Source organism: Chanodichthys erythropterus, chromosome 13 (genome assembly GCF_024489055.1).
Source record: "Chanodichthys erythropterus isolate Z2021 chromosome 13, ASM2448905v1, whole genome shotgun sequence".
Classification (NCBI taxonomy): domain Eukaryota; kingdom Metazoa; phylum Chordata; class Actinopteri; order Cypriniformes; family Xenocyprididae; genus Chanodichthys; species Chanodichthys erythropterus.
In genome coordinates, this window is record NC_090233.1 from 31483989 (window position 1) to 31500967 (window position 16979).

Genomic DNA, 16979 nt, shown 5'->3' on the forward strand with positions numbered 1-16979 from the left:
GTTTATCACAGCTGCTAATTCTAAAAACGTAGTGTAGTTCCTACATAGAAAACAACGCTCATCATGCGTGTTCTGCTGTTTCGTTCGTGATCGTGAGCAAATCTGACTTCTTGAATCGGATCTCTTGAGTGAACGAATTGAAAGAAACTAATTGCACAAGTCACCTTTTTCTAGTTTAATTAAATTAATACCCACTGAATAAAAAAAATGAAAACAATGTTGACAAGCTTGATGCTTTGTCGATTTGTATACGCGCAATGGTCACTAAATGAATCTTTTAGGTGAAGAGATTCAAAAGATTCGAATCAATGAATCAAAATCACATCACCACTAATTCTGAAAGCAGCTCACTTGGTTTTAAAGCAACATGGACCTACAGGTGGGCGGAGTTAATCGTAACAATTATGACGTCATGGCAACTGGCTCCCACTACACACAACCCATTAAACATGTATTTATCATCTAGGTTAGACTGCTTTAAACCCCGTCGAGTAGCTGTAAGTCTGAAGGAGGGCGGTTTCGCTGTATTTGAGGATTGTCGGGTTGAGTGACGGTAAATGGACTCATCCAAGAAGCGCAAGCGATGCCACCGGTTCGTCTCTCAATAGAACTTATTTGGGGTTTGTTGTAGTCGATTTTATTTGATCGCTGAGCAATCAATAAGCAACAGCGGAGGTGAAGACGCGGGGGTGCTTTTTGCTGTGAGTAAGCGATTGATTGTTTATTTTTTTTATTTCTTTACAGGGTGCTAGGATGTTAGACACAACCTTGATTATTTTCCTACTAATTTTATGTGTGCGAAATTATTATAAACTAGGCTACACGTGCAAATGTTATGTTTAAAACATTTCTGCTTGTTAACAACCGCATCTTGCTCCATGCATCCACCCACTCATCCGTCTGTCATTTTTATGTTCTCATTTACAATTTTGACTGATATGATGCGATAACTATGTGCACCAAATAGGCTATATGTACTATTTCAGAGCTCTCTCTCTCTCTCTCTCTCTCTCTCTCTCTCTCTCTCTCTCTCTCTCTCTCTCTCTCTCTCTCTCATTGAGCAATGTGATTTTACACTTTATCAGAGTTTGTTGCATTTAAAATGTCATGTCGGTTCAATGTGCTGTTTCTGAGTCCTTGCTGATTCTGTTACATTTCTGTGTTTTGTGTCTCTGTTCATTTGCTTCTATGTGTGTCCTTTTTCTTATAGCTTCTGTCATACTTCCCAGCTTGTCTGTGTTTTGAGCTCAGGCGGACCGCCTCTCCACCCACCTCAAGATGCACATGAATAGCTTATTAAACCAGTGCAGTAAGTAACAATGCTTAGGAATTAATCAATGTTTTGAGAAAAATACTGTACATGTAACATCTAGTTGAAACATGACATGCTGCTACTGTGTATACCTGCATTGTGTCATGAAGAACAGGTTTTCTAGCTCAGGTGATATTAGAATCAACTCCGAGATGTCTGGCTCATTAGAGAAGGTCTGATAATCTGCACTTGACCTTTCTCATTTCACTATGGCTGGGAATAAGTTAGTGGATTCACAATGAGAATGACATGAAGAGAATCCTTTAAAATAGATGTTCACAGATCATTGCTCTACCGCAGAGATGAAATCTTGAACTTGTGGCCATGTCAGTGTCCCGTTACTCAGTGTCTCATACAAGGCCGCTGTTTGTGTGTGTGTGTGTGTGTGTGTGTGTGTGTGTACATATACACCACCATAAGGGACATAACTTTAAAAATATTTGTTTTAATATATATTTATATAACAAAGTATGTCCATCTCATATAGTGAAGCATCATTTTTCCAATAGAGTACATGCCTACGTGGTTAAAATATAGTTACTGTCTTTGGTATTATGTTGTCTCCTTGTGTGTTGTACTCCACTATTTTTCATTTTTGAGTTTATATCTTTCAGTCTGTGCCCTACTTTTGACATAGCAGAAGCAGATCCTCCCTGTCCTTTGGTGTGAGACAGGAAAACATAGCTTTCCTCCCTCCAGCTCCTTCCAAAAGTACACTGCCCAGTCCTGTCTCTCTCATATAAAACAGCAAAGCAATGTTCCAACTAAGATGTTCTAAAAAATAATATCCTCAAAACTACTTCCTTCTATTTCCACGCTGTATACTGTCTTGCTTGTCTTTGCTATTTCACAAGTGCAGCATAGATGTATGTAGATGTTGAAATGGGATGCTGTAAGAGTCAAAAGTCGAAGTTGAGGGTAGACTAACAAAAAGAAGCAAACCTCAGAAGATAAGATGATTCAAGGAAGTGCGTGATGTTTGTTGATCGAACATTGAGCTGTGCTTGGAAACAAGTAGCATCTATTACATAAGAAGTATCTGTGATTAATGACTGAATCCTTCTGATTAAATCAAACTGGTGCTCGCTCAACCGGATATACAAAGGATGATGTGTAGTATACAAACAACAGCAATTACAAATATTATATATTATTGTTCAAATGTTTGGAGTCAGTAAGTTGTTGTTGTTTTTTTTTAAAGAAATAATTTTATTCAGGGAGGACAGATTAAATTGATCAAAATTGACAGTTAAAGACTTTTACTCTGTAACAAAAAAATATATTTTATATAAATTAAGTTCTTTTGAACTTTCTATTCATCAAAGAATCCGAAAAAAAAAAGGATTTGCTAAAAAGGTTTCCTCAAAAATATTAAGCATCACAACTGTTTTCAACATTAATAATAAAAAGAAAAATTTCTTGAGCACCAAATCAGCATATTAGAATTATTTCTAAAGGATCACGTGACACTAAGGGTGGATTAGTGGCTGCTGAAAATTAAGCTTTGCCATCACAGGAAAATATTTAAAATATTTACAATTAAATTGTAATAATATTTCACAATGTTGTGTTTTTATTAATATCATTATTAATATTATTATTTTATCAAATAAATGCTTTGGTGAGTGAGCATAAGAGTTTTCTTTTAAAAACAAAACATTTATTTGCCAGACCCAAACTTTTGAACAATAGTGTAGGTATGATAGGATTCAGAATATCTAATTATTTAGGCCTAGTTTTTTTTTTACAGAAGCCGAGCCTTTCTATGCTTTAGCTTATATACCGTGTATCTCTGATACTGTATATGAGTTCAGCAGATATACATTTCACTGGACCACAGCACTGTTTACAAGTGCAACTTATTAGGCAGCAAATCATTGTGACAAAGCAGTTTCTGTTCAGAGTCATTACCAGGAAACTAGATTTCTCTTGCTGTTCATTTGATTGATTTTTCCCAGACAGGTGGGCTCCAGTCTTAACAAAATCTTTACAACTAGTCATCACACCTAATTGCTTATAAAACTGAGTTTGTACATGCACAAATGTGAGTTTGATCAAGTTGATGTGCTGCGTTTGGACATGCAGAAAAAAACAGACAGACAGAAAATAGAAAGACATCAGTAAGACTTTTGACATTTTTGATGTTTGGTATGCCACTGTGCTGAATGTTGTTTTGTATAGAGAAAGAGAGTGGGAGAGAATGTGAGGGGGAGATCTCTGGAGTGATGCCAAAGCTCTCTCTTCTCCAACAGATCCAGTCTGGAACAGACTACAGCTACTGCCCCTGCAGTTCACACCAATCCCAGCAGCCACATGAGAAACCGTGTGCGGAGAGAGGGAGAGCTTGTCGTGATGTGGATAAAAAGAATGCAAAATGACAAAAACAAATGCATGGCATGTTGTGCGTAGACGCTTATTATGGTGCTGGTGGAAACGGTTTACTTGGTGTGAATTTCATGACTTGATCATGTGACGTCCTCATATGTTCTTATCACGGTCTCATCTCTGTTCTGGTCTGGAGTTTTCTGACCATGTTCAGGACTTTGTATCATCCCATTTCTCATGTTACTGCTGATTCTGACCTTTTCTTACCGCATATTCTATCCTCATTCTTTTATTTTTTTAATAAATATTTTAAAAATAAGATCAGTGTAAAAATTAAAGGTAGTTTTCGTTAATTGAACTAGCTGAAATACAATAATATATAAATATTAGATGAAAACCTAAACAAAAATAAGCAAACTAAGGGAAACAATATCATTTTAAGTATTAAATTACTAAAACTAAGACTGAAATTAAAGATAAATAGAAATATTTTTTAAAAATACTATAAGGTATTAAAATATTACTTAAAAACACTGGAATGAGATCACAAATATTTTTATTAATCCAATATCTGACTAATTAAGAAATCTAACTGCACGCAAAGTGATACTAACATCTAAATTCCGACGTGCATTATTTTTTCCTCTTTCAAGGTTGAAAACACACCGCATGCTTCCTGTTCTGGTGTTGATCAGACAAACAACTATGTTCACCTGATGTCAAGAGCAGATCTGTTTTAATGTTTTCTAAGAGATATGAATTATTTTGTAACATTTTTTTTTTTAAATTAGATGTACTTTATAATATTTCAAATTTCCATTGCCCTTTACAGTTTCTACTTTACTAATTTCGACATATGTAAGTTCTTCATGCTGAAGCATCATTCTTCCTGTAAAAACCTAAGTTGAGGGTCGATTTCCTCTCGTGTGCATGTGAAGTCAGGTTGCGGGACTCATGACGGCATCCTCTGACGTGCTGCATACTGTGTAAACTTTGAGTCAATGCCTCCTTTTGACCCGCACATTTCGGAAACCCTGAGTCTCCTGTACGAGGGCAGACGTTAGCTGCCACTTAGATAGCGGCTGTTTCCTCCCAGAGTAAATGGGAGTTTGAATCCACTTCCTTTGGTGAATTTTATCACTGCAGTGTTAACATGTAGTTTGTCTAAATGTAAATGAGCTTGCATGCTTGAACTTAAGTTGAGATGTCAGTTATAAATCAGTCTGTAGTAGGATAATTCTTCAACTTGCTCCTTGGTGCAATAACATGCCTTCCACCGGAAGTTATGTTTATTTATTTATTCTTTTTTTTTTTCAAAATGTATCATGTACTCAAGCTTCAATGGAGGTCTAATGTCAAAAAGTAGAGAGTCAGTTAGCATTCACAAAAGCTTTAGATGAACCTCCAAATGTCTGAAGTCACTCTTGGAGTCTTTTATTTATCATTCTGACATTAAAATGCAGAAAACAGTGGATGAAAGAGACTTTGAGTTAAACAGACAGTCAGAGACTAGTTAGGATTGCACTCTAAGCATTTTGTTGTTTAGTGAGGCTGTAAAACTGAAAGGGCTGTGATTGTGTGTCTGCTGCTGGAAACACAAAGACTGCATGTGTGCGCTGTACCCTTGATGAATACTGCTAGATGATTCCCGCTTAAGTGACAAAGCCCGACGGGTTGTGTAAGCGTGCCACTCCGTGCTGTTCCCCGGCAGCATCATTGGGCCGCGATGACACTCCCCATTGACTTCAGCGCCCCACTTTATTCTCAGTGTCTCCCCAACATGGAAATACTGATGCATTAAGTTGCAAACACAGGTCTAGACCACAGGAACCAAGAGTGAACTGACACTATAACCTAGTGCTGTTGATTGTGTTTTTAGATATTACAGGTAACATACCGAATCAAGTTGAAAACTTTTTACTAGAATTATGCTGTATGATCTGTTTTTCTTCATTAAATATTTTCTCTGAATTTGCTCAACCTCTCAAGAAAACCACAGTAATGTGTGACCATGTCTGTTTCATGTTGCAAATATCCTGTGTGAGGGTACATTCAGACTACAGTATACAATAAATTAGTGTCCTATATGCGCTTCAAGGCTGCATTTATTTAAAAACAGTGATCTTGTGAAAGAGCATTACAAATAATTGTTTTCTATTTTCTATTTTCTGAGTTTTCAGCAGCCATTACACATAACACATTAGTGTTACATGTTACATTCAAAAATCATTCTAATATGCTAATTTGGTGCTCCAGAAATTTTTTTTTTGTTGTTATTATTGCAGTTGTGCTGCTTAATTTTTTTTTTTTTTTTTTTAGGATTATTTGGTGAATAGAGTTCAATTATTTGAAATGGTAACATTATGTCTTTACTTTTGATCAATTTATTGCATCCTTGCCGAATAAAAGTATTAATTTCACTGATATCACTGACCCCAAATTTTGAACGGTAGTACATTTCATTGTTTAAAAGCCTGTTAGCATTTATAGGCTGTTAAAGTGAAAATTTAAAATTCTGTTGTTCTAAACCTTTGCTCAGTTTAACTGTAGCATTTCTCTTTTGCATACAGAGTCATTGTGCTCCAAAAAGGACATGAAACACAGTACATCCTTTTTGGTCACACTGTATGCTTTCACTCTATGGAAAAGATCCAACTGAACATTCTTCTAAATATCTCTTTTTCCGTTTTACGGATGAAAGAAAGAAAGTCATATGAGTTTGTAATTACAGGAAGATGAGTAAATCATGAATCATGACAGAATTTTCACTTTTAAATGTATCTCAATGAGTCTCAACAATAAAATGCAGTCTTACTCTTTAATTGTTTGTGAGTTGTTGATGTCTCGTGTTTTTTTCGATGAAGAACAGTTCGTCTTTCACCTGCATGAATCTTTCTCTGCATGCAGTCCACGGCTATTTTTAAGACATCGTTACTCTGTCAGTTTTATACCCTGCCGCAGCAGATGAGAGCCTTCCTACTCAATGAGCTAATCAAGTACTTACTGTATGAGCTTCACTTTCATCCACTTCATTCCTTTAGAAACCAGCTACTGATTTTTTTTTTTGGCAGTTTGTGCTTGATAAATATTTTTAAATAGTTATTTTAAAATGTTAGACTTTTTTTAACATTGTATTCTAATGCTGAATTGCTTTTAAGCGCTCCTTGTAGAAAGCTTTGGTGTTTCTCTCAACACTTTCTGTGTGTGTTCGGTTCTCAGCGGAGATCGCCAGGATGTGTGAGGTGGACGTTTCGTCTGAGCCCACCAGCCCGACGCTGTATAGAGAGTCTTCTGATACATACTGCCATGTGGACCGCTGGCAGAAGCTACGCACAGCCGTCCGCAAGCTAGAATTCTGGGAAAACTTTACACATGAGCTGGTTGGCAGTGGCTTCTTCTCAAAGGTTTACAAGGTAACACTCAACATATCTTGAATCTGATGACATGAATCTGTCTGTGATTTAATAATATATTTACTGAAAAATTTGGGCAGATTTGTCTCCTTTAAACACATTGTCTGTTGAGAATTTTTCGCAGCAAATAAAGCAGTGTACAGTTTTGACTACTTGCATATTGATTTTATTTTGTAACTCATTTTTAATAAATAATATTTTACTGAATCAAATGTTTTATAGTGAAGTCCATCATACAGCAAGAATGAAGAAGAGTGATAAATTCATTCTAAATGGAAATGACTTGTGATCATCCTATTGTACTGCAGAAGTTCTCCTGGTGTGTGGTATACGTGTGTATATCTTAATGGCACTCATACAGTGCCGTATTGTAGTCCTACTAATTAGGACATATTTGTAAGCTAAGCCCAGTTTGAGGTGACCCTCATGCCCGAGTACACCATAACCATTAATGGGTTCCCGATGAGTCCCTGTTGTGTAAATTACATAAGCGATGATTACACAGCTCAATTGTCCCAGCAGTTCTGTCCTGAGAGAAAGGAATGTTTTAATACCTCTTTAGGATTCATTCCCTTCCTCGCTCTATTTTATTGTCATTTTACTTCATTTATTTTCAGGTGATCCACAACACCTCACGGAAGGTGATGGTAGTGAAGATCTATAAGAATGATGTTGATCAGGACAGCATTGTAAGAGAAATCAGCCTTCTGCAGAAACTCTCACACCCCAACATAGTGAGGTATGTTTTATTAATGCTATTATAACTATAACGAATATAATAACGTGCCATGTACTGTAACTCTTTTTATTTATATATTCATTAATAATCTATTTTTTTTATTATATTAAATATAAGTATCGCATATAACTCTATAGCATCTAGCTCATCTAAATACCTAATAGACCTTAGTCAGGTTAGACGCCATATTGAATGTAACACAGATGAAAAGGAGGCTGTGAGGAATAGATGTACAGTCTTTACAATGGCCTTCACTGTATAAATGTCCTAGATCACATAATTTCCACAATTCGCAACTTTTATGGAATTTTTTTTTTTTTTTTTGAAAGATGTTTTGTCAGCTGAACAATTGGATTGTTTGTTATTCTATTCTCATTATATAAATACAAAAGTTTGGACACTGAACTGATTTATTTTATCTTAAAACCTTTTAATCTAAGGCATTTTGCTTTAAGGCTTGCAATTAATTAATTAAATTGACCCAGAATTGTCTAATGTGTTTAAAATGCATCACAGGATGCGCCTCCTGAAGCCGGTTAGTGTGCAGTGCTGTAATTTAGACAAATGAGGGCTACTATGAAGAAGCTAAAAAATAAAATAGTTTTGATTTGTGTTTTGGCCATTTCCATAATTCCATTAGTGTTATTTCAGTGTTCTTTTGTTTGTTTGTTTTGCCTTTACTATTATTCTGAAATTGTTGAGTAGGTGTTTCCAAACATTTAACTGGTAATGTATGTGTACATACATTGTCATTAAAGCACAAGATATTAGATTTTGAAGAATTCTGATAACCCTGTTACAGGTTACAAGTCACGCCAAGCCCTGTCCAGCACAGCTCTTTTATACTGCTATTAATCTTGCACTATGACATTTGTTTGTCTAAGCAATCTCAGAATGGCTTTTTTCCAGTGCGTTATGGAAGGACAAAGCCATATTCGAAACGTCTGGAAAGTTGAGATAAATTAACACTGCACAGTTACTGCCAGCTGTCTTCACCTCATTACAGATGACAGTCATGTTGACCAATGAACAGAACTGTTGAATGTGACAGAAACCAAATGAGGTCACCATGACAGTGAAATATTACATTTATCCAAATTCATTGCTTCACTGATTCATGGTTCTCTAATATATTAGACATGACAAATGAAAGCTTGAACATCACTTTTTAACTCAAAGTAACTTTCCATTTCTGTACAATTGTTGTGTATTAGACAACTTTTAACTTGCTCAACATTGCAGATTTAGGGAATGCGTCGTTCTGATGGCTTGTAACCTTCTTCCTAAAATCTTTTTCAGGTATCTGGGTATTTGTGTCAAAGAGGACAAGTTGTACCCAATACTGGAGGTGAGATCTCCATCTTCTCAGCCTTGAAATGAAATAGTTTTTCACAGGTTGAATTTATTTTATGCATTTTATTGAGCTTTAATGTCCCAAAGACCTGATGCTTTAAACTGCACATGTGATTTGCAGTCGTTAATCAGGGCTCAACAATATGGATTTTTTTTCTGCCTTCTCTATACTGCCACCGTATGTATATTTCAGAAAATATTTATTTTACATTTTAGCTATTTACTAACAATAATTAATTACATGTGCATATGTTATATACGTATTAGATACAGACAATATATGTTAGATATTGGAAAATTAATATACTGTTCATACTGCAACATGTAATTATTAAATATTAAATCAGCTGTCATTATATGAGCAGCAAAGTTCTACAAATGAAACAAATAGAGCTAAGGAGTAAAAAAATTATGAGCCTATACCAATACTTTGTCATTTCATATAAAGGCTACCTTTGTTTTAACCATTTTGTTTTATTTTTGTATTACTTTACATTACACTAGCCCTAGAGACTTCCTTATTGTTGTGCCCTACACATAAAAATAATAAAGAATAAGAGTGAAAGTGTTTGTTTGTTTTTTGTTTTCTTCACTTCTCTTGACAGTATGTTAGTGGAGGATGTTTAGAGGAGCTGTTGGCCAGGAAAGATGTGCCTCTGTGCTGGAGAGAGAAAGTTGACCTGGCCTCTGACATCACCAGAGGGATGATTTACCTCCACTACAAGAACATCTATCACAGAGATCTGAACTCTAAGGTACAGCAGGACTCTCAATCACACTCGTCTTTAGTGACGAAAAGATCTCGTTGAAGAAGCGCAGCAAAATATGGTTAATATAGAGATCCCGTGAGCAATCATCAGATCTCAGAGAAGGTCTAGTCTTTACATGGAATTCTCCCCTGAGAAATACAGACATGGATGTTTGCGTGAGAGTGTCATTAGTTGCCAGGATTCACACAAGTGCTCACCAAACCTGGGGTGAAGGGCGAGGCAACAAGGCTAGTCCATTGTGATGATAATAAACTCTCCCACTCAGTCTTTCTCTCTGTCGCATACACCCTCTCTCCCCAAACCTTCCCATCTCAATTGAAAATGCAAAATGCACAAACAGTGTATAGGCTCGCAGATCCCCTCCTTTTTCGTTGTGTTTTTTTTTTTTTAACCCTCGTCTCATCTCTGTGCCGCTGCCTATTTGTCAGCCATTCAGATATGAACAATGAGCAAACAAAAATGCCAGCCACACGATTTACACAACTGTGACATCTAGCACGCCGGTTAGTGGGATCATCGATTGGTTTCCATTGCGCTGCAGTTGGCATTTGACCTAGAATTTGGTATGACTGTGGGAAGTTGTCTGAAAATAGAAGCTAAAGTTGACTGCTTCCCTAAAGCTGGTGTTTTTAAGAACTGTGTGGAACATTAATTTAGAGGAGGTGAAAGGGTTCAAGCTGAATGGCACAAAGTGTTACAGAGCTACAAGATTTAAATACGAGGTCAAACATTTGCATAGAGTTTCATATGCATATTTGTTAGAGATACATGTATACATGTTAGATATTAAAACACTTAATATATGTTAATGTATATGAAATTAACTCTCTAAAATCTGTAATAGAAAATGACTGATATATTTAAAAAAAGGTTGGTCAACAAAAAAACAGAACTTTTTCTAACTGCAGCATTATGAGCATATACCAGTATTGTCTTTAAGACAGTAACTTTTTATTGTTTATATATAAAATATTAATAATAATAATAATAATAATATTTTAGGGTTGTCAAAAGTACCAACTTCGGTACCAAATCGGTACTGAAATTTTAAAGATGTGATGTGATGTGATGTGATGACATACCAGCATTTCCCCCTAGCATTTTGAGTGCTTTTGAGCGTATTCTTCAACACCTCTGATTGGCCATTGTGTTCACGTGGTCAACAGATATGTCTGTGATTAACTACAATGATCAATGCTTCAAAAAAACTCAACAGCGCTTCAAATGCTAGGAGGAAATGCTGGTATCATGACATTTTAAAATTTCAGTACCGACTTGGTACGGAGTCGGTATTTTTGACAGCTCTACAATATATAAGAATTTTATCTCTTTATTTTTTTTATTTTTTTTCCCTTTTATATTGAATCAAGCAACCTCTGTGCTCTTCTTTCAAACCCACCCATTAGATGCACAGCCAGAGGGTGTTGCAACACTTGGCATATGCATGAGTTACTGTTCTAAATTTGGAGGCTTCTAGGCTCAGAGCTGTGCTTGGAGTTTTCTTAGTCCTATAATCATAGGTCAATTTTTGGGATGGAAGCTTAGCTGTGGTTTTTAATGCGATCCAGATGCAGAAATGACTGTTTTATCCATCAGCACTTTCTGCTCCAAGATTCCCACTGGTCTTATGTAATGTCTCGGTTGTACCTGGAGTCCCCTTACTCTGGTCAGCTTCAGTGTCTCCTCATTTGCCTGTCATTTAAAATAACAGCCCATTTTTATTATACCCAAAACATATATTTTTTTAAACTGATTTTCAGACTACGTGATATGCTTGTAGCTATGACACATCATCACTAGAGACCATTCAAACTGAAAGCGAGGTTTAACATTGCATATTGGTACCTTACGGGTGTTAGAGAGATGGAGGAGAGAATTGTAGGTGGTCCAGACCCTTTGGCGAGGTACAGGGTCAGCTGAATAATTCATTAAACAGAGATGGTGATGATGAGGAACGTCTTTCATTTGAGCCTGGGAGTTTTGCCTCAGCCGCAAGGCACATTGTCTCCAAAGGCCCATTAACATGCTACAGATACTAAAGAACACAATGGCAGTAATGTATTTTATTTATGTTTTTATGTATCTTTTATCTTGTAAATGCATTTTATCTTTATTACATTTAGATGCCATTTAGCTTATGTATTTACACAGTTTACTTTCACACTTAAAGTCCGCAGACAAGTCAGGTTCAAACTTTTAGTTTGTGTTTATTCAGAAACTGTATTTTAAATGTCTGCTATATAAAGGTGTTATTTTAATTGGCATTCAGATTTTGTAAATGCTACGTGTAAGAGTTTTTGGAGGAGATTGTAATGAATCGTGAAACTTTATGCTAGTTTTTGCTGCCCCCTTTTGGCAGTGAAGAAAAGCACACTCACTTAAAGTAATTCTGCAACCCAAGATGCTTGTTTAAAAATGTTGTTTTGCCTTACTATATCTGGTATATTTTATTTTAAATAATTTAATGTCAAATATGACCTCATTATTTAAAGAGAAGTTGTTGATTCACAACATACACTACTGTTTAAAAGTTTGAGATCTTTACAGAAATGAATACTTTTACTCAGCCAGGTTGCATTAAATTGATCAAAAGTGATAGTAAATATATATTTATAATGTTACAGAATATTCTATTTTAAATAAATTCTGTTTTGTTTTGTTTTTTGTAATGAAAAAAATCTAAAAATCTTTTGTCCTGAAAAAAAATATGTAAAACAATAACCGGTATTATGGTTTCCATAAAAATATTACGCAGCACAACTGTTTACAACTTTGATAAGAAATGTTTCTTGAGCATCAAATCAGCATATTAGAATGATTTCTGAAGGATCACGTGAGGTAATGATGCTGAAAATTCAGATCATGCCATCACAGGAATAAATTAAATTTTAATATATATTTAAATAGAAAACTGTTGTTTTAAATTGTAATATTTTACAATATTTACTATAGTATACTTTTACTGTATTAAATCCTAACAAATCCTACTGTATTTACAATCCTAAAAGTGAAAATAAATTAGTAGTAAAAGACTAAAAAGAGCCTGAAAACTGAAAAATACTAAAAAAGTGTGTGTTTGTGTCTCCCAAAGAATTGTCTAATAAGGGTGACCGCGAGGGGCAGAGAAGCTCTGGTGACTGATTTTGGTTTAGCTCGAGAGGTAGTGGAACTTCCTGCAAAGGACAGGAAGCTTTCACTTGTGGGCTCTGCGTTCTGGATGGCCCCCGAGATGCTGCGCGGGGAGCCTTACGACCGCAAGGTGATGACTTAAATATGCCAGAGCAAAATGTGAAATTGTTCTCTTGTGAACACAATGTTCTAAAGCATTGGTTGTTCTGACCTGCTTATTTTGCTTTATGTAATGTTAGGTGGATGTGTTCTCTTTTGGAATTGTTCTGTGTGAAATTCTGGCTAGGATCCCAGCAGACCCAGAAATCCTTCCAAGAACACAGGTGAATATAAATAGCATTATTGAAGCAATTGAATGCCACATCCAGTATCAGAATCCAGTAAGCACATTGCATTTGATTTTGTGTGTTGCAGGATTATGGCCTGGATGTGTCGGCATTCAGGAAAATGGTCAGCGGGTGTCCTCAGCGTCTTTTGGAGCTGGCAGCCAGCTGCTGTCTGGTAAGTGAACTTGTTACCTTTTGTGTATATAAAAATGGACACATTTCCTCTATTAGTTATGCTAAAAACTAACAAACCCTGTTCCCTGGAAAAGGATGTTACTATCTGAAAGTCTGTTCTGTCTCATGCAGATAGAGGCTTTCCGAAGACCCTCTTTCACAGAGCTTCAAGATGAGTTGGGTGAAATTTCGGAGACTTTGGAGACTCCTGGCCCTGATCTCACCACAGGCTGACCTGCGGCACATCCTCTGGTAGCCCATCAGCCCTGCAAATGGACTTAGACTCTTAAGCACAATGACAAATGCAGCAGAACTGCAGAATTCTCTCTGGGCTGTTTTGCATTGAAAGAGCAAATCAAGGAAAAGGTCATTATTTATTATGAACGTTCTGCAAGTAACAGATGGCCTACAGTTCAACTCAGCACAGCTGTACATGGTATACTATTATTATATATTGCACAGCATATACTAAGAGAAATGTTGTATCAGGTTCCAGCTAAAGTGTTTAGCTGTTTGCAGTGTCATTTACAAAGCTACAGATTTTCAAACAAATTGCCATTTCTGTTTTGCATATTTTTTTTATATTTAAAAAACAACCCTAAATTAGGTTCCGAGGCTTAAAATAACCAATAATGAAAGGACTAATTTGAGGGTCACAAGTTTTAAATAACCAAATAATATTTTCATAGGCTTCAGTAAATCTATACATGATCCGTTTAAATTAAATTGTACATGAGAAAGTGATTTTATAAGTATTTTGGTACCAGTTGCCCTAAAAGAAAAAAGGTGCATTTGTATTGCTGACTTATAAAGAAAGTTACATGCTTCACTAATCAGATATATCGCTTTTATAAGCAAATTATACAGAAGAAAGCACTCATCACTTGTGGTTTTTTTGCCTCCACTGTGAGCTGAGCAACTGATCTTTGGAAATTCTCCATTGAACTCACCAGCCACCACAGGATGAGGCCCATTTCCTGCCTTAAAGGACTTCTGTGTTGCTGCTCTCGTTTGGGCCGAGTGTTTGAAGAACCTTATCGTTTTTTTCAAACAAAGCTTGTGTTCATTTTAGTTTGCTTATTTGCCATGTGTTGTGAATTTCAGTCCTCAGAATTGTGAGATGGCACTAAGCCAGCTCCAATTAACGGTGATACCAAAGACTTGAGATTTCTCTTAAATCAAGTCTCTGAACATAATGGTCATATGGGCTGTAACTAAATAAGTAATGTTTGATCAAATCTTTCCCAAGACCATCCAGATTGTGCACAATTAAAAAAAACAACTTGTGCATGAAGAAAAAAACACACTTTGAAATTAATATACCTAACAAACTTGGCACTGTTATTGTTTTGGTTCATATTTTTCTTGGTATGTGTTTTTAATATTTATATATAAGTTCTGCTTAGCTGATATTTCAGTTTTTACTCATACTTTAGGTGCCCGTGATTTGCCTCTTAAGCATTGTCCAAGTTAACTTTAACAAGATCTACAGTCTGTGCCTCATAAAGGAAGCTTGAGTTCTTGAGAATCTTGTGGCGAGAACCATGTCATGCTAAACTCATATCTCTTATGTCTGTATAGTCGGAATCTTTCTTGTTTTCTTGTTTTTTGTAATACATGGTGTATAAAGAGGAAAGGAAGCATACGTGAATGGTGTGTATTTTTCAAATAAAGCCATTGAAAATCTACTGGTCTTGTCTTATGATAAATACATAGTTCAGTCATAAAACTCTAGATGGCGCACGCTGATGATAATTACAGCATTGACTCCTTTTCCATGTCACTTCTGCAGCCAATGAGCTTGTTGCTCACACATTTAAATTGCTGGTTACATTCACTATAGCCGTTTGCAGTGTGTTTCAGTGTTCCTCTAAAACCCTTCACCTTCCCCAGCTCCACCTGTATAGATCTGCTATATGGGTTATTGATATATGCTATTTGTGCAGCTGCACTATGTCTTTCTCACAGCAGTGTATTGGCACTAGCAAGTTCCTGTACTTGCTCTGCAGCAGCAGCAGCAATTCATCAGCGGTGTAGCTGATCTATCCCACCAAGACCAGATACATTTACATTACCATGCTAAAAATCTTCCAAGAGTTGTCATGATTTAAAAATATAGTCAAGTTGCACAGTATGCAAAAAACTTGCTATATAATTAGCATCACAATTTTAAAAGAGCTAATTAAACGATTCCTTAAAAGACTAGAAACAAAGTTGGACTGGCCTTCTCTGCCTGACTGAAGTTGATTTATGATAGAAACATTTGTGTAACTATTATTTTTTAGACAAAATGCACTTTGCTTTCATGTCTGGTTACCTGGCAACTTTGTCTACTGTGTGGACTTAAGATACCCAATGGTAATGGGGCTTCTTTGTGGCACCTGCTATCAAACAACTCAATGCTAATTATTTGAATAATCATGAATGACAATCAGTGTATCAAGGGATTAATCTCTTTTATGTGATGCTGGGCTATTGAATTAATAATTTGGGTGACAGGCTTAAAACCTCCATGGACTTTATCTACATTCGATTAAACAAACCTGAGAGTCTGAAGAGACATTATTATAATAGAATTGTCTTGAGTCATTTTCAGAGCTCTCTGTAGTCGTGATCCTCGAGTTTCTTTAGAAATAAAGTGGCACAGAATCTCTCTGTTTGAATGTCATGTCATTGCCTCTTTTTTTGCAGGCATTAATTTTATGCACTTCATTTTGTCCTCACTTGACCTGAAAACAAAATGGAACAAATTAACTGGTGCTTTTGGTGTTTATAGAACGGCCTGTGTTTGTTTCCAGCTGTACCAAAACACTAAAAAGATGTGGATGAATAATTAAATTGGCTTTTTTCAGGTTTCTGGTGGTGGGCTTTAAGATAGAGCATGTTTCTTTCCCTTCCTGTTTTATCAAGCTTTATAGAGGTGATTTATAACTAGAACAAACATTTACAAGCTATTTACACCATTTAATGTTTTTAAATCTATTGTACTGTCATAGGGTGATTAGAATGTTAATGTTAATAATAAGATATTTTTTTTCTGGATGTCCATCCTGTGTTTATTTAACTGTGGTGTACCTGTTTTTCTGCCAAGCCATGATCATTTGTGTCAGTTTCTTTTGGCTGAATCTACTATGTGACTATTACACACGGAATCATCCTGAACAAACATTATCCAGAAAAAAACATAAGAATCCAAATACAGATACACCTTGCTCCTTCTGTATACAGAACACAATCCCATAATGCACAGCAACAAGCTAAGTGAAAAGAAAGAAAGAAAAACAAAAAACATGATCCAAGCTATTCAAAGCACTATTTGTGCTGTGAATGGAGTTTCTGCCTATGTAGATAATTTCATATCAGACATTAATGAGATACAGTACTATGACAGTTTTAGTGAGCAGTGATCTTTAGGCAGCAGGCAGTGAGGCAGCTCCT

General features: G+C 35.9%; 1 protein-coding gene across 2 annotated transcripts; it reads left to right on the forward strand.

Annotated features, from left to right (window-relative positions):
• Positions 1–439: 439 nt before the first annotated feature.
• On the forward strand, positions 440–15215 carry zgc:162952 (PKc_LIMK_like_unk domain-containing protein). 2 transcript variants are annotated; one of them, XM_067407946.1, is made up of 10 exons: positions 440–701; positions 1211–1309; positions 6857–7050; positions 7668–7789; positions 9089–9137; positions 9748–9897; positions 13004–13171; positions 13281–13364; positions 13456–13542; positions 13674–15215. In XM_067407946.1, the coding sequence occupies exons 2-10, from the start codon at positions 1279–1281 to the stop codon at positions 13773–13775; spliced, it is 987 nt and encodes a 328-aa protein (XP_067264047.1). In that variant the 5' UTR covers positions 440–701; positions 1211–1278; the 3' UTR covers positions 13776–15215. The 2 variants fall into 2 exon arrangements, with proteins under 2 accessions (XP_067264047.1, XP_067264048.1); XM_067407947.1 differs by lacking the exon at positions 1211–1309.
• Positions 15216–16979: the final 1764 nt, after the last annotated feature.

Coding starts and splice junctions, on each gene's coding strand:
- zgc:162952 (XM_067407946.1), top strand. CDS start 1,279: ATGCACATGAATAGCTTATTAAACCAGTGCA. Junction 9,138..9,747: donor AGTTGTACCCAATACTGGAG/GTGAGATCTCCA, acceptor TTCTCTTGACAG/TATGTTAGTGGAGGATGTTT. Junction 13,172..13,280: donor GGGAGCCTTACGACCGCAAG/GTGATGACTTAA, acceptor ATGTAATGTTAG/GTGGATGTGTTCTCTTTTGG.